General features: G+C 49.7%; 1 protein-coding gene across 1 annotated transcript in view; it reads right to left on the minus strand.

The window, feature by feature from the left end:
- Positions 1-26026, minus strand: part of LRRC1 (leucine rich repeat containing 1) — a 128263-nt gene extending 102237 nt beyond the window's left edge. The window contains exon 1 of the mRNA XM_047794641.1: positions 25600-26026. Within this exon, the coding sequence (XP_047650597.1) occupies positions 25600-25758 (159 nt within the window). The 5' untranslated portion in view covers positions 25759-26026. The remainder of the gene's footprint in view (positions 1-25599) is intronic.
- Positions 26027-27569: the final 1543 nt, after the last annotated feature.

Here is a 27569-nt window from a genome sequence, read left to right on the forward strand (position 1 = left end):
AGCCTAGCATTAGAAGGCAAAGCATTAACCTTGGCATCTTTCCAAAGTCAGCCTCACAACGAGCCAGAGCAGTTACGGAAAAAACACCCCCTTGACCGCCATCTTTAATAATGCAGAAATCTACACAGAACCTGAGAAAGGCCACCAGCACAGGGCAATGCAGAAAGGAGCAGACATAAGGTACGATGAAGGAAAGCAAGCGATGACCTCTCAGATATTGATCAAGAACATCCAGGAGTTCCCATCGTGGTGCAGTGGTTAACGAATCCGACTAGGAACCATGAGGTTGCGGGTTCGATCCCTGCCCTTGCTCAGTGGGTCAAGGATCCGGCATTGCCGTGAGCTGTGGTGTAGGTTGCAGACGCGACTTCGGATCCCGCGTTGCTGTGGTTCTGGCGTAGGCCGGTGGCTACAGCTTCGATTCGACCCCTAGCCTGGGAACCTCCATATGCCGTGGGAGCAGCCCAAGAAATAGCTAAAGAGACAAAAAAATAAATAAATAAAATAAAATAAAATAAAAAAAGAACATCCAATACCCTCAGAGCTGACGATGAGGATACAAAATAGAGAAGCCTGGCCACCAGAAAGCACGTGGTCTTCAGGATGCAGGGGGCTCTCGGGGATGTGCACATCAGAGTCTTTGTGCCTTCGGACCTAGGAGGCCTCAGAATACACTGAGGGCCTCAAAAACGTTTTCCTTTAAGATCAAGAGAAAAAATATATATAGTAATAATGAATCCAGCCTGGGTTTTATGTGTCATCTCAGTCATAAAATATAGCTGGTAACTTTCATGGAGGAAGGAGCCCAGGAAGGCAAAGTGCCTGCACCAGGGTCCAAGACAGTCATACCTGGCTCCCTCCACAGGGGACAAGCAGAGGCCAGCTAGGCCAGTTGCTCAGGGCCTGAGGCAGACACGTGGGGACCCACAGCGTGAAATTCAAATGGTGCATAGCGGTGACATGAATGATCTTCTGCAGTGAGGGCTCAACTCTGCATATCACAGCAGGCACAACACAAAGGAAAAAGAAATAATTCTTGCTTTAAGTTGTTCAAGAAAGCTCGAAGGTGACAGATTCTTAAGAGCCCTCCGAACCAGAGAGAAAAAACAAGCTCTGGAATCTGGAGAAAGAGCAAAGAAGCCAACAGTTCCTTAAGGAGGTCCTCTGGGAGTTCCTGCAGTGGGTTAAGAATCCAACTGCAGCAGCTAGGGTCACTACAGAGGCGCAGGTTCGATCCCCGGCCCGGCACAGTGGGTTAAAGGATCCAGCGCTGTCACAGCTGCAGCTCGGATTCAATCCCCGGCCCAGGGACTTCCATGTGCCGAGGGTGCAGCCCTTAAAAAAAAAGAAAAAAGAAAGAAAGAAATCCTGTGTGGCTACCATCATGAGAAGATTCAGAACAGCTGACAGCACCCACAACCACAGTGCTGATGCTTAGTGTGTGGCCTTGTTCCTCTCTCTCCGGTCATATCTACTCCACTTTTAATTTTTTTGTTTTATCAAATTGTGGTTTTTACTACAGGTACACTCCCTTGTCTTGCCTTTTTCCTGTAACATTACACCCTGAACAATTTCCTATGTCCCTAAAGAAAGTATCTGAAGTTCACCAAGGTGTGTGGGAACACCACTTAGGGTGCCCTGGGCGAATGGAGGGACAGGCTGAAGATAAAATGAACTGGAAACTGGTAGGACGAAGTCAACTTGAAGAAGGCTGGCCTGTGGGCTCGTCATCCGCCTGCTGGAAGGATGGGGTAGCAGGCAGGCGTGACACTGTGCGGTGTGGTAACGAAGGAGTTGTGGACACTGACGCCCATCAGCGAAGAGGCAGCTCTATGCAAAGCTCCCTCCTAGATGCCTGCCAGGCCCAGACGTGCTGCATCCTGACTTACAGCAGGCCTGTGAGAGAGCAAGGCTTCCGTGTCATACCAAGGGCAGAGTATATGGGGATGGAAGTTCGCTGAAGCTGAGGAATTTGCTGAAGGTCAAACGAACCAGCAAACAGCCAAAGAGAAGCCTAAGTTCAGTCCCCAGCTCCCACCTTCTTTCCATTTGATGACACACTTTTCTTTTCATTTTTAAGGGCCCCTGAAACTAGCCAGTGAGTTGGAAGAAAATCAGGTGGGAAAAGATCTCTTGAAAAGGCAGCGATGGTTGAGCTCATGTGCTGGTCTAATGAGATTAAGTTTAGCCCAAAGAAATGCGAAGTCTTGCATTTAGATCCAAAAAAAAAAAAAAACCTAAAATTCTGTCCAGAATAATGGAGACTTGGCCCAAATGCAGTAACATGCATGAGCAAGATTTGGGAATGGATTTAACCAAGTGTGATAGACCCAAAACTATACATATTAACCAAACCATAAACACGATATGAATCTGATAGTGATGAATGCATTTTATACCCTCAGACTGCATTCATGAGAGGAAGAAAGCAGCCCTTCTCTGCCTTGGCTTTTGAATCTCATTTGGGGCACCGAGTTTGGTTTGGTTTGGTTTGGTTTTTCTCTTTTTTAGGGATGCACCTGCGGCATATGGAAGTTCCCAGGCTAGGGGTTGAACTGGAGCTACAGCTGCCGACCTATGCCACAGCCATAGCAACGCAGGATCCGAGCCTCACCTGTGACCTACACCACAGCTCATAGCAACACCGGATCCTTAACCCCCCTGAGTGAGAACAGGGATTGAACCCACATCTCATAGATACTAGCCAGATTCTTAACCCACTGAGCCACAGCAGGAACTCCAGGGGTACCGAGTTTTAAAAAGATCTCTGGTGAGATCCCTAAAAGAACATGACAAAGCAAAATAGGTGAACTAGACATTTTTAACTGAAGGCAGGATTCATAGAAGGGGGAGAGTGGATTCAAGACACACAGCCCCTCCCACACAGGCTGAGCCCCCAGTGCCCTCACCCCTTCCATCCGAATTGACATTTCTTTGGTCCAGAGTAGAGGTTTAGACTCCTTGACAGATGTCTGAGCAGCTAAGGCACCTCCTCAAACCAAGAGGAAATAATGTAGGGTTCCAACAATAGGAATTTAGACTTCTCCCGAGGGCTAGCTTGCTGCCTCTTCACGCGGCAAGCGTAGGCACCTCGATGAAGAGCGGGTGGGGACATGATGTCTTCTTCGAGGACTTTTCGAAGCTCCCCTGAATGACATGTACCTCCCACGCTTCCCAAGCATGAACCCAAGGAAGGATAACACGATAGAGACGAAGGGCAGCCCTGGGATGTGGTGTGACGCACACCCACTGAAGACCCCTGGCACGCCGTATCTCCACGATGCCTTTCCAGTTGTCACCTACATTATGGCATCACTCTGCCACTTAACTCACCTTCCTGGCAAGACCTTCCAGTGACCCCGCCTCAAGCCCTTAATTGCCTCTGGCTCTTCCCTGGCCCCCATGCAGGCTTCCCAGCTTTCATGCAGGCTTCCCTGCTTTCATGCAGGCTCTGGGCATAGCCCTGCAGGGGTCCATCCACTAGCTGCCCCCACCCCCAGGGCAGCCCCCACCACACCCACCGTCTGGTCCTGCAGCTCCCAGCAGGGCAGCGCCTCCCTGCCGATTTCAAACCCAAGATGTGCTCCTGGTACTCTGCCCAGGGCGACTCAGATCCCAGAAGATAAAACTCATGAAAAGAGATGGAGAGAGGATCTGAGCCTCCAATGCCATTTCCTCGAAGGGAAAGGAAAGACATTTGGCAAATCACTGACCATGAGCCCTATTCCAGGAAAGATTCAGGGCATATTTTTTACTTTTAAAATTTTTATTTATTTATTTAGTCTTTTTAGGGCAGCACGTGTGGCATATGGAGGTTCCCAGGCTAGGAGTTGAATCAGAGCTGCAGATGCGGGCCTACACCACAGCCACAGCACCTCAGAATCCAAGCCGCGTCTGCAACCTACACCACAGTTCACGGCAATGCCAGATCCTTAACCCACTGAGCGAGGCCAGGGATCGAACCCGCAACCTCATGGACACTGGTTGGGTTCGTTACTGCTGAGTCACAACCAGAACTCCGGTGCTTATTTTTTTTAAACAAAGAAAAAGAAACTTAAAAGTAGTTTTGACTTAACTCCCCCGTCCTCCATCTTTCTCCACACCCATAACATCTCTCTCTCTCTCACACACACACACACACACACACACACACACAGCCACACGCAGCGTTTCTCATTATTTTGTAAAAAGGAGATTCTACACAATCTTCTCTGCGTCTTTCTTTCCTTAGACAAAAACACATCAGGAAAGCTCCTCCGTGACCTCTAAGCAATAAAGCACTAGCTCACCTTTGTAAGGGCGGCACCACAGCCGTGGTGTGTGTGTGTGTGTGTGTGTGCATCACAATTCATTCAACCACTTCCCTGACAGACCTTAATTTCCTTCCCCTTTTTTTTTCCTCTTCCTTTTCCTTACCTCCCCCCCCCCACCTTGTTTTGCCACCACCAAAATGCATTAATAAAAATTCTTCAATCTATATCTTGACACACTGGGGTTTCTATTTTTTTTTTTAAGAAAGTTTTATTTTATTTTATTTTTTATTTGTTATTTTTGTCTTTTCTAGGGCCGCACCCACAGCATATGGAAGTTCCCCGGCTAGGGGTCCAATCAGAGCTGTAGCCGCTGGCCTACACCACAGCCACTGCAACTCAGGATCCGAGCCACATCTTCGACCTACACCATAGCTCACGGCAACGCCGGATCCTTGACCCATTGAGCGAGGCCAGGGATGGAACCCGCAACCTCATGGTTCCTAGTCGGATTCGTTAACCACTGCGCCACGACGGGAACTCCAGGTTTCTATTTTTAAAGCAGAATTGCTAGACTTTCAGTTTTCACAGAGAGTGCTGGAGCAGCTTTCAGAAGGGCCCTGTCGCTCACAGGTCCATCACTGCCCCCGCACCCCAAAGGCAGGTTGCTTCAAAGATAATTGGCACTGGCGTTTGTATATGTATAGACTATCTCTGGAAAAACCCAAAGTAATAAAAGAGTGGCTTTCTCCTCTGAAGGGAAGTGATGAAATGTTTATAAAGGGGAAGAGAGTTGAGTTTTGAGGGGGCTCTCTCACTGTTTGAGATCCTTCTGCACCCAGCAAAGCATTCACAAGACTATAAATCAGAAAGAACAGGAAAGAAAGGTTGTTACCGTTCCCTTTAGACCCCCTGAGCTGACTTTCAAAGAAATAGTCAGTTTACAAAGAATCCTGGAAAATTAACATCCTGCATAAGGAGCTTTAACATACTATTTAAATATTGGACGGAAATAAAGCTATGTTCAAAAGCAGGGGCTACAAATTTAGTTCTATTTTGATTTTGGTAACTCGAAATGAACACGAAAAGGCCTTTTACTGATTTTCATAGTCACCAGGCACTTAGAATTCCCATCTCAGTGATGTCTCTATCCCCACGCATTTCTTTCACTTAAGATTCAAAAGGAGGGCGATCAAGGGGTTTGATTCCTAAAATACACCTGTACATCTGTCAGGTAATGAACGCAGATTTATCAAGAAGAGAACACAGACCCAACAGCTATTTTGTAGCCCAAGCCTAAATTATCCTGAACACAATTACCAGGCCAAGAACAAGTAAACACACCAAACAAGAAGAAAAAAAATGTACCCTTTGGTACCAACGCTTACCATAATTTATATGCTCAAAATATCTCATCAAGAGCCCAGTGTCAAAGGCATTGAAGATTAAAGCCTCTTTTACTTAAAAACTGCTTCAAAAACTGGAATTACATTAGATACACCTTCGTGCATTTGCCAAAATGGGCTCACATGATGAAAGCAAAACTTTCCATTAGAATTTTAAATGATTAGCAAGCAAAGGATGCACAGTCCTTCCACGTGGAAAGTCACTGGGGCGGAGGGGGGTGGTGGATGGGAACTCAAAGAGGCATCGCGCTTGGGTACTTGTGGAACCTGCTTATGTCCTGGAGACAGGAAGGGTTTTGTTTTGACAGCGCCCTGGGCCAAAACCAAGGCATTATTTTTCAGGGCGAGCATTAAAAACAAATGAAAGGAAAACGCTTTGCCAAAACTGGCCTGCCGGTCTTCCGGGAAGATCAAGATCTTGGAGAGGACGGAGTTTCGCAGAGACAGTTGGCCGGGCTGTGAACCCTGCCTTCACATGCCTGTGGACACGGGGACAGGGAGCATAACCCAAGTTTGCCCCTGAAAACAGGCGCCTTGATTTCCTTGCAGGCCCAGCAGGCAGAGGCCAGCTCTTCCAGGCTGGAGAGTCCCCAGGCCTTGGCAGGCCAGGCCTTTAGAGGACTGTCACCACGTTTCAGTGACCTGAGAGGAGAGGACTGGGCCTGAGCCAAGTGTCAGATACAGCTCCTCGGGACCAGCTCAGCTGTGCGTGTGTGCGTGTGGGTACCTGTGTGTGTCCACATGTGTATAGATGTGTGCCCTGTGTGTCCACGTGTGTGCACAGGTGTAGGTGTGTGCATATGTGTATGGGTGTATGTGTGTCCATGTGTGTACTGTGCCCATGTGTGTGCACCCGGGTATGTGTGTGCACATGTGTAGCTGTGCACAGGCATATACACATTTACAGGCATGTGTGTGCATGTGTGCAGGTGTGTGTACACAAGTGTGTACATGTGCAAGCATGTGGGAGGTAGGCGCCTTCCAGGAGAACAAGAGAAGGGCACATCTCAAGCCATTCAGTGGGCCCACAGCAGACCTGGAGGCTGAGTGGCAAACACCAGAGTCAAAGAGAATAAAGGGGCCCCGTCACCCAGGAGCCCCACAGAGGAATGGACTCCAGGACAGAGGAGAAGACACCCAGCGTGATCCTCATTCTCAGCGATTAGCAATATCCTCCCTCTGACAAGGATGGCAGAAATGCAGGGTCTGGAGGGGGACCCTTTACTTCCAACCCTAGGTGATTAACAGCCTAACATGCGCCAGGCAGAGCCAGGTGCCTGGTGTGTACGGGCTGCACCCCTCACGACGCCCTCCCTGGATGGTGTCACCAACCCCACTTAAAGAACCACCAGTCAGAGACACTGAAATAACTTCGTGAGATCGCGTAACCTGTACAAAGGGGGAAGGACGGGATCCCAGTCTGTTCAACCCCAAAGCCTACCCTACCTGTGGTCCTCACGGTGTGGCCAAGGGACCCCCGACCACTCACCCAGGGCACCCACTGCTCCTGGCCCCACATCATGAATCAGAATCACTGGAAATGCAGCTCCAGAATCCACAGATTTTCAAAGAACTCCACGGTGCTTCTGATAAAGAATCACGTCTAAACCACTGTGGTGCCTGCCAGTAGTTCTTCAACATACATAAGAGGTGTAGCCATGAGCCTGCCGGTCGTCGGTCCTGCTGGCCTTTGGCCATGTGTCCATCATCCTTTAGAGTCGTCGCCCAGGGAACCCATTCCCTGGTGGCTCCAAGCCTAGAGCTTCCAGAGCCCAAAGGGCCCCTAAGACAGTAAGGCAGGTCTCAGCGTCCTCTGCAGGATTTCAAAGCCAGAAGAAATTGTTCCTTTATTTCCAAAGCTACAATGTCTCTAGCAATGGGAAAATTTAGGTATTAGTCATTGAACAAAGACAGTGTGTCTGAGCTCAGTCTTTAAAGTCAGGCTGAAAACAGAGCAGGAAAGAGGCACAGACTCCAGGCAGGCACCGTTGCTCCAACATCTGTGCACCTTCCAGTAGGAAGGTCCCCTTCCCTGCCACCCGCACACACCCCCCACAGCAGTACAGGGAATGGAGTCAGCGCTTCAGGGGAACTACGGTATTTCCCAGATGGATCCATAACCTCATCCTCTAGACTTAGTTCCTAGGCTGTCCAGACATCAAATGTCCCTTCGAATAGACAAGATTTGACACCAGGGATGGTCAAAGCTATGTGTGGGTGGCCTGAGGCTCAACGGTGTTTGGAAATTTGACGAAAACCTACAGGGTGCTTAATTTGAAGGGCAAACCACGTCTTTGGTTGAACAAGGGCCAAAGTTCCACCGCCTCAGATCATGACGCACACAGCTGATTCACAAAGTTTAAAGACTAAGAAAATAAAAAAGTCACATGTGACAGAACAAGACAGAAGACAATATGAGGGAAAGAATGTATGTGCATAGAGATATATATAGACAGAGATATGACTGGGTCACTTTGCTGTACAGGAGAAATTGACAAAACATTGTAAACCAGCTATAATAAAAAAAAAATTTATTTAGGGAGTTCCTGTTGTGGCTCAGCAGAAATGAATCTGACTAGCATCCATGAGGATTTGGGGTTGATCCTTGGCCTCACTCAGGGGGTTAAGGATCTGGCATTGCCATGAGCTATGGTGTAGGTCGTAGAGGTGGCTCGGATCTGCATTGCTGTTGCTGTGGCGGTGGTGTAGGCCGGCAGCTACAGCTCCGATTCAACCCCTAGGCTGGATACTTCCATAGGCCACAGGTGAGATCCTAAAAAGCAAAAAAAAAAAAAAAAAAAAAACTTTAACAAGAAAACATAAAAGTGTGCTGGATCCGTGCCAAAAAAATTGATCTACACATTGCCTCATCCAATGAACTTGACCTTTGTGAGAGAATGAATTGGGAAGAGAGAAATTAAACACACAAAGAAGAGATGAGGGAAAAGGGTACGGAAAGAAAATGCTGGAAAGAAGCAAAAAAGCAAGTACAAGTCAAGAAACAAACTAGGAAAAGAAAAAAGAAACAGGACCGCCAAAGAGAGACAGGCCAGAGCAGACAGGAGTGGGGCTGCCAGGTTTTCGAAGGAGCGAGCACATTTTTACCAAGATCTGCAGTGCACTGGAGCCAAAGGCTTCAGATTACTATCACCCCGATTAGCTCCCACTGAAAAACTAATTAGCTAGTTAAGTCTTTATCTATAAAACCTCCATCCTCCAAACTGAAGGAGATGGCCAGCAAGGGGACCAGGTCACAATCACTCCTGCTGCCGCAGTCCTGCGAATATCAAGGGTCTGGAGAGCATAAGGGACCACCAGGAGCCCACACAGCCAAATCCAACCCACACCCTGGGACACACTGTGTCCTCTAAACTGCTGAATAAGAGGTCGACAATTAAAAATCAGGCAACTTGGGAGTTCCCATTGTGGCCCGTTGGAAACAAACCTGACTAGTATCCAAGAGGACACAAGTTCAATCCCTGGCCTCGCTCGGTGGGTTAAGGATCCGGCATTGCTGTGAGCTGTGGTGTAGATCACAGACACAGCTCAGATCCCAAGTTGCTGTGGCTGTGACGAAGGCCGGCAGCAGCTAGTTCCAATCGGCCCCCTAGCCTGGCAACTTCAATATGCCACGGGTGCGGCCCTAAAAAGACCAAAAAAAAGTCTTGTTTTCCAGGAAAAGAAAAAAAAAAAGCACTGAGTGGGGCAGTAGCAGGAGGCTGCTGTCCCCACCTAGGGACAGGGGTTGGGTGGGAGGGTGGTGGCTGTCATTTCCAGATGGGGCGCTCTTCCTGCCCACAGGCTCATCTCCAGCGGGACCTCCTGGTCCTGCGTGGCCCACCCTGGCACAGCCTCGCAGCTCTGGCTTCCTTGAGGCCAATGACCTCCACGCCCCATGCGTCACCATCCTCTCCTGGGTCACACCCAGGAACACTGACCCCGCTCGGAACTGCTTCCTTTCTCTCACCTCCGCTCCGAGATTCCAGACCCGCCACGACCTCTCCCAGGGCCTCCTCGCACCACCGCTCCCGGACCCTCTCCCCTTGCCCCCCTCTTCTCTCGGCAGCATCCTCCATGCTTGTGTGTCAGACACCTCGGGGCCTCACCCCCTCCTAATGTTGCCAGACCCCTCTGTAGCTGGACAGGGCACCCACGGCCCACCTTTCCCTAGCCTGAGCCTGGAGAGCTGGGCACTCTGGAGAAAACACAACCGATGAAGGTGGCACCCCCAGGAACTCACACCCACCCCGGGAATGCCCTGAGCTCCCCCTCTCCCACACGCCCTCCCTCCATCTGTCCCACCACCCCTCCCTCACCTTCCAGAAGCTCTTCCCGCCCTTCACTGAGGAAACGGAAGCCACCAGGCTTTTCTTAATCACATGCATCCTTCCCCTCCCTCCTCACAAGCTGAAGGTGGTTCCCCGACACTCAAACTGAAAACTCAGTGGTTATCCTTGTCCTCTGCAGCCCCAGACTCTCCAAGCCACTCAGTCACCAAACTCTGCCTCTGTCTACCTCTGAAACATCCCCCTGTCCCCAGTCCTACTCCCCTGAGATCCGGGCACAAGCTGCCACCAGGCTGAGCTCTCTACATGCAAGCCTGACACGACCTTCCCAGGCTTACTAAAACTCCACTGACAACAGGTCAACACAGTAAAGAGCCACCTCCTGAACCTGGCTTCCGGCCTGTCCCTGACCCCTCTCCTGAAACACGTGGCTGTGTTGTGCCCCCTGCCCGCCACCTCCGTGATGCTACCAGCTCTGAGGCTGCATCATGATCTGCTGTCAGAGGCCCTCACTCACTTCCACACGCCTGGCGCCTAATGTGGCAGTGGGCTTTCAGTGCATTTAAGCTACATGTTGATCCCCAAGGCCCGGCTCTGTGAAATCAGCACATCGCATGAAAAAGTCATAGACCTGGATGTCCCAGCCAGGTCGTTCCCCTTGTGAGGGGCCTCAGGCAAGAGCTCAGCCTCAGTGTCCTCATCTGTAAAACAGGACTTTTAGGAGTTCTCTGGTGGCTCAGTGGGTGAAGGATTTCGCATTGTCACTGCTATGGCTTGGGTCACTGCTGTGGCATGGTTTAATCCCTAGCCCAGGAATGTCTGTATGCCGTGGGTGTGGCCAAAAGCAAAAAAAAAAAAAAAAAAATGTTGAAACAAGACTTTTAAAAACCCTTCCACAGAAGTTCCAGCTGTGGCACAATGGGATTGGTGGCATCTCTGCAGTTCCAGGACGCAGGTTAGATGCCCGGCTAGCACAGTGGGTTAAAGGATCCGGCGTTACCGCAGCTGCAGCGTGGGTCAGAACTGTGGCTCCAATCTGATCCCTGGCCCAACAGTCAAAAAAAGAAAAAAAAAAAAAAAAACAACCCTCACACATGAGGCTGTCCTGAGAAGCAGGCAAAGTGCCTCGCTGTATATCTAAAATACCACAGGCAGTAAAGAGTTACCATGGGTGATTTCAAAACTGTCGCTGAGGTTTCCCTCTGCTCCTCCAAGGCAAGGGTAGTGTCCAGCATGTGGGCAGACACTCCTGGCCGTCTGGCCATCTGACTCCTCCTTCACACCTCTCCGAAGAGGCAGGCCTGGGCAGGACCGATGCTCTGATCTCTCTGTGCCAGAGGGATGCACTGACTCAGCTCCAGCCTCCACCCAGGTGGACAGCAAACCCCCACCACGCACCCCGCTGGGTGGCAGCAGGTCCCTCCAGAGATGCCAGGCTTAGGATGAACTTGACTGAGGCTGGACTGTGGCCTGCTCAGCCCCTCAGAGAAATTCATCACACCAGGGCACCAAAGGGAAATGTCTGAGGATTCATGTATTTCAGCTACTCCAAAAAAAAATGTTTCTTTTCAATGCAACAGACTTTTTTTTTTTAACATTTCATGGGAAGAAGGTACTGAGTTCCCCAGTACCTGTGACAGAAATGCATAAAATAAGGCCCTGAGGACAAACCGAGGGAAACAAACAGATGCATAGCTAAGACTAACCCTGATGAACAGCACCAGAGAGGTGGGCTGTGAGGGGCTGCAGCGGGCACAGGGACATGGGTGTGGCTGCAGAGCCGGGAGGGCTTCTCGGAGGAGGTGGCACTTGCCCTGGAAAAGAGGCTTCTAAGCAGAGCGCAAGGCAATGACAGAAGCACGGAGGTCTGGAAGATGGGAGACCACCCAGTCCCGGAAATTTAACGGTTAAAGACTAAGATCAGAAAGTACTAGAAAGTACTTAGCATGTTAGAATGTCCCAGTTCAGAAAACAAGTTTATTTGGTAATTTAAGCTTAACAATATCCTACGTACGTTTTTCTTCACTCACAAATTTTCTCCCACATACAGTGAAAATGAAACCTAGGGAAAACATCTACATGTACAGCTTTCCTATCTTTAACAACACCTTGCAACAGAAATCATTCTTTTTTTTTTTTTTCTTTTTACAGCCACATCTGCAGCAGGTGAGGGGTTGAATCAGAGGTGTAGCTGCCAGTGTATGGCCCCCCGCCACTTCAGAATGACGTCATCAAAAATCAAGGTAGATGAATAACTGATATGCTCCTAGGGAAGCTAAGTCTATTACAAAATGCATAGTTTCGATTAATCTAATCTCATTAGCATCCACATGAAGCAGTTCTGGAATAGGAATACTTCCAAAAAGTTTACTAGAACTTCTTTACAATTCTGACTTTTTTTTTTTTTAGGGCCACACCCACGGCATATGGAGGTTCCCAGGTTAGGGGCTGAACTGGAGCTGCAGCTGCCGGCCTATACCACAGCCACAGCAACATGGGATCCAAGCCGTGTCTGAGACCTACACCGCAGCTCACCGCAACACCGGGTCCTTAACTCACTGAGCGAGGCCAGGGATCAAACCTGAGTCCTCATGGATCCTAGTCAGGTTCATTACCACTGAGCCATGACAGGAACTCCCCACAATTCTGACCTTTACAGTCAAGACTGGTCACAGTCTCACAAGCTAAAATAAAATAAAATAAACAGAGATAAACAGCATAATAGCTGAATACCTGGGAGCAGAATCACAATGGAGGCATTCCTCTGATAAACCCAGGGTTCATTTTCTCTCCTGAAGGTAAAAAACAATCCATCCCCAAAAGAATGGGTGCCACTAATCTTCTTTGAAAGATTATGCATGAATAAGCACATTAATATTTGGTGACCTAATTCTTAAAATGATATTTCAGCTCAGTGCTCTTTTTCTTAACAATGCAAAAATAACCCAGCGGCTCACAGGTGTCTCTCTCTTCCCTTCCTCAGAGCCGACACAACTCCTGGCCCATCAGGTGGCTTTTGGTACAGACAACACGGCCTCTGTGTGTCTGACCTTGAGGAAGGACCTTAGGGATACTGGCTCTGGAACCAGCCTGCCTAAGTCTGACCTCAAGCTCTGCTGCTCACTAGCTGTGTGATTTCAGCCAGTTAATTCCCTCTCTGTGTCCTGGGGTCCTCAAGAGTATAGTAAAGCTCTTTACATAAAATGAAGTTATGTCTGTGGTGAGGATTAAATGAGTTCATTGTGGGAAGTGTTCGGGCAAAGCACAGTTCGGGGCACGCTGCTCAAAAAAGGCCTGCTGCCTTCGTTATAATTATCGGTACCCAGGTCTCCTCTCCTAAGTTCTGAGTCTCATAAACACTTGACTCTGCCCAACTCAAGGACTTACCAGGTCCTGCGCTGCTAAACTCTCTTTCCTAGTCCTCACAAACCTGGTAAAGGCTCAGCCAGTACCCCACCACCACCACCCCCCAGTTGATAAAACCAAAAACCTACATCCAATACATCAGCAGGTCTTGCTGGCTCAAGTTCCAAAATACGTCTCATTATTCACTGCCACAGCTCTAGTCCAAGGTCCCCATCAGCTCAGCTCGGCTCAGCTCTCCAGGTCTCTCTGCTTCTGTGAACCCTTCCTCCTCTGAGACTAAGCTCTAAATGCCGAGTCGAGTGAACTTTCTAAAGCACAAATCAGGTATCTATGGGCTTATGGTCTGCCATACATTCAACTGATGGGAAAAAAAAAAATCCAAACTCCTCACTGGGGTCTCTGAACCCCTCTGACATTAGCCCCACCAACATCTTCACCTTGATTTCCTCCTCCCCACCCTGTCACACCAGCATACAGGCTCCTTTTGCCCATAAAGTCACCAAACTCACCCCCAGGCCTATGTAAGGACCATGGTCACAGAGCCGCCTCACCGCCTCGGGGCAGAGGCAGCTCCTTGGTGAAACCGCTGCTCAATCACGCTCTGCCACATTTCCCTGCTTGGTTTGCTTTATAGCTCTTACGACTATCTGAAATTCTTTTTGCTTATCCATTTACTGGTGGTCTCCCTGACCTAGACTGGAGGCTTCATAAGGACAAGGCAAGACATTCACCTTACAGGATGGAACAAGGCCTCAGCAAAGCAGCACTCAATAAATACATGCAGTGTGGAGGGGAAGGGGCGGATGTCTGGCAGGACCCAGGAGAGACCTACCCCCATCCTGATTCCTGAATCACGCGGCCTGGGAAGCCTGACACCAAGGTCTGGTCAGGAAGCCAGCTCTTCAGCAGAAGCGTAGAAGGCTGTCACTTTGGATCCTAATAGATTTCTAGAAAAAGCCACCTCAGTCCGATGTTAATCCACAGATACTCTCCATTATCAGTTGCCAAACCGAGTTTCCCAAAATATAGTCTTTCTGGCACTCAAACCAACCCAGAGGTTTGAAATGACCGCCTCTGAATTGCTCGAGTTCACTTAAAAAGGAGACAAGAAGTCCCAGCAAGTTGCCCATTTCACCTTCTCACTTCCAAAAGCTGGGAAAATGCAACTGACACGGCGGCGGGGCGGGGGGGGGCACAGTCTGTGTTCAAAGGTAGTTGGTCTGGTGTGGTGTGGTGTGGTGTGTGTGGGTGTGTGTGTTTTAACCAAAGAAAATCTGCTGATCTTTTTTCCCTTAATTGGTTCTGGGAATCAACTGACCACAGGAGGGTAAGCGTTTGGAACAGTTTCTCCTTATTATCGAATCCTTGATTATAATGATTAAGCCTAGACTTGTGGTTCTCCTAAACCTCCCTAGGCAACCCCATGGAGCACGTGCACAAGTAGGGACCACTCCCCTAAGGTTTGTGCTGTGGCATCGAGACATGTACCGTCTCATGAAATTAGCATCCAAGGAGGTCAGAGCTCAAGGAGGCCTTGAACATCACTGACATCACCCCTTCGTGACTCCGATAAGGAAACTGAGGCTCAGGAGGTTATGTAAACTGCCCAAGGTCAATGCTGGGACCTTGACTGTCAGAACAAGGACAGGAGCCCAGAGCTGACCAACTAACACCACCAGTGCCTCCACCATGAGGTCACTCATGCAGCCACGGGCTGCAGAAAGCCCGGCTCTTCTTGGAGTAATCTGTAAGCTCTACTTATAGGTCTGGGCCCAACCCATTTCTAAATGACTCCCCCAAAGGGCTGAAAATGTCCCCAAGAAGGCTGCTCAAATATGCCTTCCGTGTCTCCTCTGTGCTAATCATCCTGTGAGGCAGCAGGAATGCAAAGAAGAAAAGGTGTGTAGCTTTAAGGACCTGGCTCTGATGGAGGACAGAGATAATTACAGAGAGGTGAGAGCAATGACACAGGTGGCCCCAGAAACCAGAGAGGAGGGAAGGGAAGGCTTCCCAGAGGAACGGGATCCCCTGAGCTGTGTCCCCCGGGACGAAGAGCAGGAAAGCAGACAAAGAAGCAGAGAAAGAGTAACTCACGGGAGACCAGGTACAAAAACAAAGACTCCTGGGGCATGAAATGCTTGGCAACCAAGGGCAGCCAACTGCAGCTGAACCACCAGGTTCAAGCTGGAAAGAGATGAGAGATAAAGTCAAAGACAAAAACACTGCCAGGCTGTGTCCGGCAAGTGAGAAGCCACTGCGAGAGGAAGTCATCTGTGTTTTAGAAAGATCGCTCCCACCAAGTACTGAGGCAGGATTTGAAGATGAAGGAGTTTGAGCCTCTATCACAAAACAGCCAATGACGATGCTCTGTAGGCAACAGACGCTGTTCCCAGCACTATATTAACTCACTTAACCTTCACACAAATGCACGAGGTAGGGATCATTATTACCTTCCTTTTCTACCTTCTTTTCAGAGATGAGTAAGCTAAGGCACAGTGAGGCTGAGTTACCTGTCCCAAGTGTCACAGCTAAGAGGTGAATCTCCTAACCATTCCATACACCTTCCCATCAAGCAAGAGATTCAGCCTGGAACCCACACGTGAGTAGAAGAGGTGGAGGGAGGGGCTGATCCACGCAGCTATCACACTGAATAATGCCCAAGCTTCCTGTCCGCCCCCCACAGCCTGCACACTGTCCTGCCCTCTGGCTTCAGAAACAGAACCACGTCAACCCAGAGTGAGGGTCTCCACCCCAAAGCACAGCCTCATGTCTCTTCACAAAAGCTCACTGTCTTCAATGCCTGCCCCAATGCCCAGCCCATCTGAACCTGCCTTCGGTGAAAACCAGCCTCCTCCAAGGCTCCACAGCAACTCCTAGTTTGCAGGCCCGCTTGGCACTGAGCCACATAGAAATTCAGTGATGCTAACATCTCTGCCCCGCTAAAAAGTGTAGGCTACTTGAATGCAAGAGTTTGACGCCAGTCTTCCAAAGACCCAGAGCAAACATCTGATTAACCCCGGAGGGCCTACTCAAGGGTTTTTCCAGGCCTGTGGAAAAGAGCCCCAGCCAAGGAGAGAGGGAACAGACGGAGTTCCCTGGTGGCTTAGGGGTTAAGGATCCAGCATTGTCACTGTTGTGGCTCAGGTCAAGGCTGTGGTGGCATAGCTTCCATCCCTGGCCTTCAAACTTCCATATGCATCAGGTATGGCTTAGGAAAAAAAAAAGGAGAGAGGGAGCAGAGATGACAGAACCCCCCCCACCCCCCGGCCTATTTTTCTCTCCCCCAGAAAGATCACAGCACCTGGAGTCAGGAGTGGGAGAGGAGAGCCCACATTTCCATTCTGCTTTGACACTTCCCTTTACCTCTCATCTTTCATTTCTTTAGCTGTACTTTCATTTCTTTACCCACTTGGGCAGATTTCTCTAATCGCTAGGCCTCCATTCAACCCTGACTTTTAAAAAAAAATCAAAATCTTTGACAACCTAACAACATCTACTAAAATTTGTAAAATGTATACCTTTTCATCCAATAATTATGCATCATGAACTTTATCTTAAAGAAACATTTGCCCAGTTGCACAATGTAACATGAACAAGAACATTAAATCCCACTGCAAAAAAAAAAAAAAAAAAAACTGGAAACAATTAAATTGTCCAGCAAGAAGAGAATGGTGAAATAAATACATCATGGCATATCCAGTACAAGGGAATACTACAGCACCCGTATCAATGCTAAAATATACCTATACCAAAAAAAGCAAGTGGTGAAGTAATTTATAAAGTCATTTGTATGGGAATAATTCACATAGGAGTCCTCTTTTTGTTTCCACAATAATAAATATATGGTGGTATATGAAGAGGAAAAAATTCTGTAAGAATATATTCTAAAATTACTAATGTCGGGTATCACTTGGAGGGAATCAAGGAAAATTCCACATTTTTTACTCTTTGAATTCTTCTATGCATCCAACACATAAAATAACAAGACAAAACAAGGCCACAGCAGGGACAAAGTCCGGTAGGTTGCACTAACAGCACAAGCCTCAGAGCCCAGGTCGCAGCATCTTCTACATCAGGTCAGAGAGTCAGAGCCCAGGTCATGCGCTCAGTGGTTTAGCAGTTCAATTCAGGCCTTCACAACTGCTCATCTAACCCGAGCTCCCCACTTCCACCCCAAGTCAGTTGACATCCCCTCTGATTCTCCTTCCCCCAGTGGGTGTGGACTGTGGATAGAAAGGTGACTAGAGCTGTCAGGGAAGAGAAGCCACACTGTCCAGGAATCAGTCTGGAACAGGCTTCAATTAGGTGTAGCACCTTCCACCCACGACATGACAAATCCATGCCTTAAGGTTCTTGAAAACAGAAATACTAAATTTCTCCCAACTGACTCAAATTCTCTGGAATCCAGAAGTTACAGCCTAGACAGATAAGAAAATTCTTCAAAACAATGATAAAGAAAAAAAAATTTTTTTAATATTTCATCTTACTTCCAGAACTTCAGAGTATCTTACACTACAAGCACAAACACACACACACACACACACACACACACACACGATCAGATCTCTAAAATACCACATGCAATAGTAAATTACCATTCCTGTCCACTAAATAATACCCAAGAGAAAGTAAATGGACATCCAGAAGTTTCTCCTATGCATTTACTAAGATCTGGCCCATGATCTCATCTCCCCTCATAACTATCACATGAAGTAGGGGACAAACATTTCTAGGCCTGGGATCTGGGTAGAGTCCTAAAATAGGCAACTTTCCTCTGTAAGCAAAGAGAGAAGCCAGCAGCCTCACTGGATCTTCACCCAGCACAGCCTAAAGTCTCTGCTCAAGGACATAGTTGGGATTTTTTTTTTTTTTTTTGGTCTTTTTTAGGGCTGCACCCGCGGCATTTGGAAGTTCCCAGGCTAGGGGTTGAATCTGAGCTGCAGCTACCGGCCTACACCACAGCCACAGCAATGCAGGATACGAGTTGCATCTGCGACATACACCACAGGTTCACAGCAACACCAGATCCTTAACCCACTGATTGAGACCAGGGATCAAACCTGCGTCCTCAAGGATACTAGTCAGATTCATTTCCACTGAGCCACGATGAGAACTCTGGATTTTTTTTTTTTTAAACTCAAATGAAACTATTTATTTTGATGTGACTGTAGATTCTCACACAATTACAAGAGATCACACAGAAAGAGCCCCCACACCTCAATCCAGCTTTCCCCAATGGTGACATCTTACAGAACTAAAGCACAAGATCATGGCCAGGTTATTGATGGTGATACAGTCAAGACACAGAACGTTTCCATCAGACAGCTGGGATTTTTGTCATCCCTGCTCAGAAATGTTTACACCGCTATTTCTGACCCTGCCGTGTAAATATCAGCTTTGCCTTACCACCCCCACCCCCCGCACCCCGGCCAAATTTCAAATCTGTGTAAGGAGTCCTTTTTAAGGAAATCCCAAGTACCAACTTATTACAGTACAGAAGCTGCCATTTCTGGCAGAGCGGATAATGCTCGAGAGGCTGTGGTACCCCTTCCCTCTGGAAGCCCCGGGAAAGAGCGGAGGGGGCTGGGGAAACAGACTCATTTTACCATTTGCCAGCATGATTCAACTTGGTCAACTCTAGGAACGGTATGTTAAGTGAATCATTTCACTTTTTCTCAAAGAATTGAGGTATTTTTTAAAAAAAGATGTCAGTGATGCGTTGACTTCAAGTTACCCTGGAAATCAAAATGCTCCAAGCATTCGTGTTTTAAAGCATCAGCAGAGCACGGTGAAACTGAGGTCTGTGGTCCAGCACACACACAGCACGCATTCATGTCACCCATGGGGTTGCCAGCGTTACTGCGGCTGCAATTTTATGACCACATTCACTGAAATCCAAAAAGGAACAAATTCTTCCCATCCCTGGCACATCTGGCTGTCCATCTTTCCCCCAAGCCAGTGTCGACATACAAAGCTTAGTGAGCAATTTACAAGTTGAAGACAGACACGCCCCACGGTCCCAAAAAAAAAAAAAAATGCATCCCTCAAAAGGAGGCAAATGCTTGGTGCTTTGTGTCCCAGGAGCCCCGATGAAGGTCCAGGGCGGTCAGCACAACACGGGAGGGGGCGCAGAAGCAAGTGTGCTGGACCAGAAGGCAGGAAGCTCTCAGCCTTAACATCCTAGACGAAGCCTCCCCCGGCCCCTTCTGCAGGTGCCGTGGGCTTTCTTCCCGCCCAGACCACAGCAACAGCTCCTGACTGCATCTCTACTCTGCCCAAAGCCGCCTTCCCAGAGCAGGGGTCTACCTGCGCTCTGCCCCTGCTGACACACTGTCCACAAGTCAGAGCTCATCTCCTCGGCAAACCCACCCCTCCCAAGTCCACTCGCCCACTCGCTCAAGCCGCCTGGAAAGGACCGGCTTTGGCCACCACAAGGGCTTTTTCCTTTCTTCTAATGTGACCATCACCCCCTCGGAAGCCTTCTCTCAACTCCCCAGAGCAGGAGAGGCCTCGGAGCTGTCACCACCTCCTCCCAAGCTGTCACATGGCCAGGCCCCACCCCCAGGTGCAGTGACACATAGAGCTGGAGGCGAGCCCTGGCTTCACAGCTGACCTTGGCCGAGTTCCTTACACAAGCCTCTGAAACAACTTCTTAAATAAGTCTCGGCGTCTGCACTGACAAAGCTGGAATTATAAGGGCTAACGTGAGTTGTTATTCCATTTAAGGGAAATAATTTATAGAGAGCACTTCCTATGATGTTTGGAGCTCAGTAAAAATCTCAGGTAGGGGTAGCTTTTAGAATTATGAATATGTAGCAGATACCTGATGTTTCCAATCAAAGAGACTCTAATGTCTGCTAACATGGGTCAAATCACACCTTCTCCAGGCCTCAGTTTCCTCCCCAGTGAAGTATAGGAGGAGGTGAGGGGGAGGGAGGAGGAGAGGAAGAGGGGGCTGGACCAACACATACCACAATCACGAAACCATTAAGTGCTAAACTATGTAATAGCAACAGGATCTCTGAGAAAGGAGAACTGTTTCCCTAACCTGAGAAACGTGGGGGTCCCCTCTCCAAGGGGCAAGCGCTCTCCTGGGCGCTCTGCCTCCTGGGCTTTGCCTTAAATTATTTTCATTATTAATGGTATTTAAGTCGATCCAAATATAAAGGTTTATACATTTTAGCTCTTTGAAAACTATAAGGTAAAAATAAAGGCTCAGATTTAAAATCAGATTTAAAAAAACGATAAAGGAGAACTCAGTGTTCACTGACCACAAGAGATGACAACGACACAATTTTACACTGTGTGCACATCATTCAGAGTGCATTCGGTACAACATTACCTGGAACAGGCTCCTCAAAACTGTGTGGCTCCACCACCATGGGGCAGGGACCTCTTTAGCCATCCAGTGATCACTCTTCTCTAACAGACTTGCCATGAAATCTTTGGTCATGAACTTCCAGCCCTCATCTGACCCCAAAACATGATTTCAGCCATAAATCCGCATCTTTCCCCTTCACTATAGATGCACAGGGGTGTGTGATCTAACACCAGCACAAAATCCTTACGGCACGATTCACTCACAAGGTCGCCTAGGTGTTACACAAGCTATGATTTTTTTTTAATTATTACTTTAGAACATTAAAAAATTTAATTTCGGAGTTCCCATCGTGGCACAGCAGAGACAAATCCGACTAGGAACCATGAGGCTGCAGGACTGATCCCTGGCCTTGCTCAGTGGGTAAAGGATTCGGCGTTGCCATGAGCTGTAGTGTAGGTCACAGACTCAGCTCAGATCTGGTGTGGCTGCGGCTCCAATTAGACCCCTAGCCTGGGAACCTCCATATGCCACAAATGCAGCCCTAAAAAGGCAAAAGACAAAAAAAAAATTTCAGTTTTAAAATATAACTTACAAATTCCCAAGAAACTGTCTTCAAACTCCATTTGAAAAACATTGTGTCCTGATAAACGCGTCTTGCCACAGTGTCGTGGCAAGAGATGGTGACCATCTCAGAGCTAACTGTAAGTGCTCGGCATGCATTGTCTCTTTAATGCCCAGGACCACCCTATAAAGCAGGTGCTACTGTGACACGTGAGGAAACCGAGGCATGAAGAAAGAATGCAGGTGACGGAGCAGCATCTGAACGGATTCCAGCACCCTGCCCTCTGCTCCTTCCCACCCAGCCCTGAGAGCCTCTGCAGAGAATGGCCAGCCACACACAGCCGGTGGAATCCAGGAGAAACCAGCCTGGAGGAGTGAGAGAGAGAGAAAAGGTGGCATTCTGCAAGAAGGAATAACGGGACCCAGGGACAGGATTGGATGGAGACGATAAGCTAAGTCCCTGTACCCGTGAGCCAGGAAGAACGGCTGGCCCAGCCTTTGGAAGTGGAACTGCTGGGAAGAGAAGCCAGGTCAGGGGGCAAGACCTCAACTGAAACATGGTGGATTTAAAACAAAAACGACTTATTCCAAGCGGGGATGGATATCCTCTCCAGAGTTCACAGCTGAAGACGCCGAAATCATGTTCACAGAAATTATGTTTACAACACATAAAGATTATTTCAAAAAATAAAAAAAATAAAGTATAAAAATATGGAAAAAAAATAAAATAAATTGAACTAACACATTTAAAAAAAAAAAAAAGATTATTTCAGAAAGACAAGGTAGTCAAAAGGGTCCTGCACAGAAGAAACAGAGAATCAAGATGGGCAGCACAGGACTGTGGAATTGTGGTCAGGGTCATTACTAATTCCCATAGACCAGTGCACAGACGTCGGATGTGGGAAGGGCCATCGTGATGGCTAAGAAACAGGACCATCTACCCTTGACAGCATGGGAGGACTCAGCCAGGCACCAGGCACTGGAGTGCCCACTATGTCCCAGACACTGTGCTATGATCAGCCACGATCGAAAACACCCCTGCCACGTGGAGTTTAAGTTCCGGTTGCGGAGACAAAGAACTAGTAGACAAGGACACAGCGTAGAGTTAAGTAGTGACAAGTACGCAAAAGGCTGGGAAAAAATAAAGCAGGATGTGGATGGTAGCAGGTATGTGAGATAACGTCATCTGGCAATCATGAAACAATCAACTGAATCCTAACGAAGAGCAGGTCATAAGACGAAACTCAACCTTCTAACTTGACGGCATTCACTCCAAGTGCCTGCTGCCTAGTGCACCAGGCCCTGTCTCATGAGACCATGTGGTCTAGAGGGACCACGGCCAACAACATTTGACCGCATCTGAGAATCGATGGACATTAAGGGGAAACTGATGGCATCGAGAACACAGAGGACATACAGAGAGGAAGGCAGGGATGGTGGAGAGGAGACAAAACAATTGCACCACACAGATGACCTTCACGTCTGAAGACCTTGCAACCTGAATATTCTCTGACTCTATGAGAGAAAGACAGGCACCAGGGCAGTGATGGGCTTAAGGGACAAGAAAGATGCAGTGGAGGAAGATCTGTATCAGACTCAGCAAGCTTCATTCAACAGATAAACAGTGGTTTACAGAGCAGGACCCACTAGATGCCAGGCTTGTGCTCCCAAGGGAGCATCTCAAGATGTCTCTGTTAATACACACCCCAGAGAGTTCCGGCTGTGGCACAGTGGGTTGAGGAGCTGGTGTTGTCTCTGGCAGCTCAGATTTGATTCCTGACCCAGCAACTTCCATATACCTCGGTTTGGCCATAAACACACACACACACACACCCCCCAAAAGGATGGAGCTGGGGGAAGGGGATGAGACCAAGGATGGGAAGGGGTGGCAAGGCTGTCTCACCCAACTGCTCCGGGTGGAAGGAGATCACTAAAGCCCCCCTGTGGCAGAGCATCACGAAGAGGCAATCACGGGGTGGAAGCAGTGCTGAGGATGGTGCTGCAGGTTCGACACAAGGTTGGAAAGCTAAATAAGTAACCACCAGGTCTGAAAATTGTGCTGCTGCCCGCTCCAGCCCACACCCACTACCTCTGTACTAAAGCTGCTGTCTCCCCACAAAGCTGCAGACAGCTCACCGGAACCATGCCTTCTTTGAATGCTACACTCCCCACAACTAGTAAACCCAGGCTGCCACCACAAAGACCTTGCTGGTTTGTCAGCAAAAGAGGTCCCTTAGTGATGTGGCAGGTAAGGAGGCAGGGGCTGGGAGGGCAGGGAGCAGAGCTGATGAGTTGCACAGATCTCAGAGGGAGAAATAACGCATGACCAAGCAAAGACTATGAATGAAGCATCTGTGTTTTCCAGGCGGTTGTTGGGGCCTGGCGGGCACACTCCCAGGCACCCAGACACACAAGAAGTCAGGGAGAAGTGGGTATTACATAACTTGAAAACTATAAACCTAATTTAAGGGACGAAAGAGCAATGACCCATAGGGTAGACCACTGCTAGCCTTTGAAGAGCTGGTTTATTACCATATTTATGGAGGCCTATCAGGCTGCATTTTGCGCTTCTGAGAACGTTTCCATTTAGAGTCAGAAGAAATACCTGACATATTCAAAACCCGTAATTTCCCATACCAAGCTGAATTCCCCAACATTACGGGAAAACCCACAAACGCTGCAGAAGGGAGTGAAAAGCCAATCCAGTCAAAGGAAATCTTCCAGTTCTACAAAAGAAAACAAACAAACAAAAACACCACAAAGAGCACTGAAGCATTTCTAGTTGAACAGCTTTTCACTCAATCTTTAATAACTTCATTCTGAAGCCCTTGAAAAGTCTTAAATTACATATTCTGGGTTCCTGGCAACAGCAATGCCTAAAACTCCTCAAAACGTAGGGCAGTAAGCGAGCTCATGACTTCTAAGTCAAATTTAAGGGAGCTGAAGGCCAGATAAAACTATGTGTTTGAAAATGCCTGCAAAATAATAAATGCCGGAGGGAACTGGATGGCTTTTCTGCTTCTAAACTAAATAAAGCCTGGGGGGTTTTGCAAAGATCCTAGTGAGGATAATCCCCACGACTGCAAGGAGCAAACCCTCCAATCAATTCCACACTGAACCAAGGAAAGTTAATCCAAGAAGAATAACAACACTTGAAATGTTGAGAAAAATAGTTCTGCTGTTTAAAACAGTATGTCGGCATGGAGGACAAATCCGGTCCTTCTAACAAGCCAGAACATTTGTCTTGTGAGTGTTTCTGTAACCACGTCTTGGCTTTGTGTTAACAAAGGGTCCAGCAAGATAGCTGAGTTCCGACGCTCTGGCCTTCAGGTCCTCCCCCCACTGCCAGCAGCTCCCTACTTCCTGCACACCTTCGGATTACTGCACCGACTTCCTGCACAGCCCTGAATTTGGGATACCTTCCTCCTAAAGGCTTACTCAAGTCAAGTTCCCTGGACAAGCTTGAAGGTTAAAAGTTCGCAGTCCCGGACCCTCCACTAAAGCACAATCAGCAAGTGTCGCTTGGCAAGTCTGGCCTCAGCAGAGTGATTAATTGATGTAAACAACTCGGAAGAGGTAACGCATCACTGCAAGGGCAGAAGTCAGCAGGGTGAACCTGTCTGCTCCGGGAATCGCGGCTGCAAGGCTGGCCCGCCCAAAAGAGGCTCTGCTGGCGTTCCCCGCAGCTCCTTCCACGCAACAGGTCCACGCCAGCGGGGCCGGAGAGGAACCTGGGCACCTGCCCACAGCTCGGCGGCCGCAGCCCCCACCCCCCACTTCGCGGCCGGTCCCGGAACCCAGGCAGGCGGGCCAGTTTCAGCTCTTCCCCGCACGGCCCACCTGCGATAAGGGACGGGGCACATTCTTCGCAAGATGCCGAGATAGCGCCGCTCGCTCGCGCGCTGCCCACCTCCTCCCCGCCCTGCCCAGGCCGAAGGGGGAGACGCGCCCCGGACAGCGATCGGGGAATGCAGGGAGAGGGGACTGCCCCGGGAGAGGGATGCCGCGCCTGGTACTTCCAGCCGAGAACGACCCGAGCCACCTGGCTCCTCACCTGTCCGATCACAGGTGCGGGGCGTTGGTATCTAGATGTTTATCTAAACTACTTGGCACAGAACGTTTCCTCAACCACGCAAGCTCTAGCGACTACTCGGAAAACAGCAAGTCGCTTTGTACAGAAAGAAAAGGAACTTTTCCGGGGGTAGGGGGGAGGAGTACAGGAGGAAGAAGCAGGTGAATACAGGCAGAGGTGGTTCCTGTGGGACCTGTCGGCAGGGTCCAGAGGTAAAAGAGTGGACGAGAGGTAAGGGAGAGGAAGGGACCAGAGGGGAGGGGAAAAGAGGGCTGAGGCTGGAGGGGCTCAGCAGTGCTCCCCCGAGGACGGCGCGCAGGTGAGACCAGACACTCACCTCCGGTAGCTCGCGGAGCTGGTTGGCGTCCAGCAGCAGCTCCTCCAGGCTGCGGGCGTAGCGGTAGATCTCCTCGGGGACGTAGACCAGCGAGCAGTGACGCTTGTCGATAGTCTCCACATGACGGTTGCACCGCCACAGGGGGATGCAGTGGAACATCGCCGCCCGCCGCCGGGTCCCGAGCCGCGGAGACCCGGGCTCCCCGCCCGCTCCGCCCGCCCGGCGGCTGCGCTCCGCCGGCCACCCACCCCGCGCTCGTTGGCCCCCGTGCTCACTCGCGCCTCGCGCCGGACTCCGAGCTCCAAACGCTCCCAGGCACCTTGGGCGAGAGCCCCCCCTGCGGCTCCGCGCCCCCGCCCGCCGGTGCGCCCCTCCCACCTTCCCGCAGCGCTGCTGCCGCCGCCGCTGCCACCACCACCGCGCGGAGCTTCCTACTCGCCGCCGCCGCGCGACTGAGCATGCGCGCCAATGGGCGCGCGCCCAGGGCGGCTCCGGCCCGAGGGATCCTCTGCTCCGGGTTTTCGAAGCGACCTGGATCTGGAGGGTCTGGAAAGCCACGACCAGAGGCTCGCGATCCCCCCACTGAGGCTGGGGACCTGGGGACTCTCGGGGCCTCGCAGGGAGCTACTCTGGAGGAGCCTGCAGCGAAGAGGCGGCAGGGGCGAGGCAGCCTGGGGGAGCAGAACAACTTTAATTTTTAGTTTTACTTAACTCGCTCTCCTCGCTCCCCTTCCCCAAAACACTTTCTCTTCCGGGGTCAGGCGGGACCGCCCCGAAGCGTACCTTGCGCGCCGGAGCTGCAAGATTCTGTGTGGTTTTGAGGTGTCTTCGCCGCCCCGGCTTCGGCTTTCTCGGCCCCTTGTGTGCGCGCTGCTCCCCGCAGCCCCAGAAGTGAGCTGGCCGCCCCCAGCCCCGCACAGCGCCTGGGCCCTTGCCCTGCCCTCCCGTCCTCGGGCACCGCCTGCAGGCTGTGCAGCATCCTCAGTAATCCTTGTCTATGTGCACAGTAATAGGAGACCCCTCTGCCCAAACCATCAAAGGCATAGGAGTCAGAGAGTCTGCGAGATTTTCACAGATGTGCATGCACCCCGTCGGAAGCCCACAGGCAAAAAAACGAGCAGGAAAAGATGAGTGTCTGAGCCTGTTCCAGCCCGGCCAGATGTTGGCCCCTGGTGACTGGCCTGGACATGTGAGGAGGGAGGAGCGGGGGAGGTGGGGCAGGTCACTCAGGGGATGCCAGATGAGCATCCTCCATCAGGCTACTGCGTTTCTGCACCAGCACTGTCTCTTGCAAAGGGCAGAATGCAGCCCAAGAAGTAGTAGCTGGGAAGGACCCAGGAGGCTCACTAGTGGGTGGTAGTGACCATTCCCTTGCCCCTGATTCAAATCAAAAGACTAGGGCCAGAACTCTGAACTGGCCCTCTTCTCCCTACATCTCCAAATAACCAAACTGGCTCCTTCACAAAGAGTCGTTGACCAGGTCAAAACCAATCACATTGATGGACTGTTTCATCCAGGTGTACTCTGACTCCCCACCTGGATGCCCACTAGTCCTCACACCCTCACCTTCAAGTGAACTCTGCCTGTGTCCTCTGCCAAGACACCACCCAGGCTCTCCCACCTCCGCAACCTCCCCCACAATCCCAAAGCTAAAATCTGGAGCCATTGGAATCCATATTTCTGCAGGAGACTGAAAGCTGAGTGTGCTCAGTGGCCAAGGCAAATTTTGGTCTGAAACTAGTTTTGCAGGGGCGTGTGTGGCCTCAGTTCCAGCTCTGCACCAGACAGTTTTCCTGGGGTGAGTGGGGAGAGGAACACTTCATCATTTCAACTCTACTAGGAGAGCTTTTCACTTCCCAGTTAATAAGGATGGGACCAAGTACCACTGCCTTGTCTGTTTTTTCCCCCAGGGAATTATCACCTTAACCCTAATTCAAGTCAATCCCTAAACTCCACTGCTCTACCCACTC

This window comes from Phacochoerus africanus, chromosome 9, assembly GCF_016906955.1.
Source record: "Phacochoerus africanus isolate WHEZ1 chromosome 9, ROS_Pafr_v1, whole genome shotgun sequence".
Lineage (NCBI taxonomy): Eukaryota > Metazoa > Chordata > Mammalia > Artiodactyla > Suidae > Phacochoerus > Phacochoerus africanus.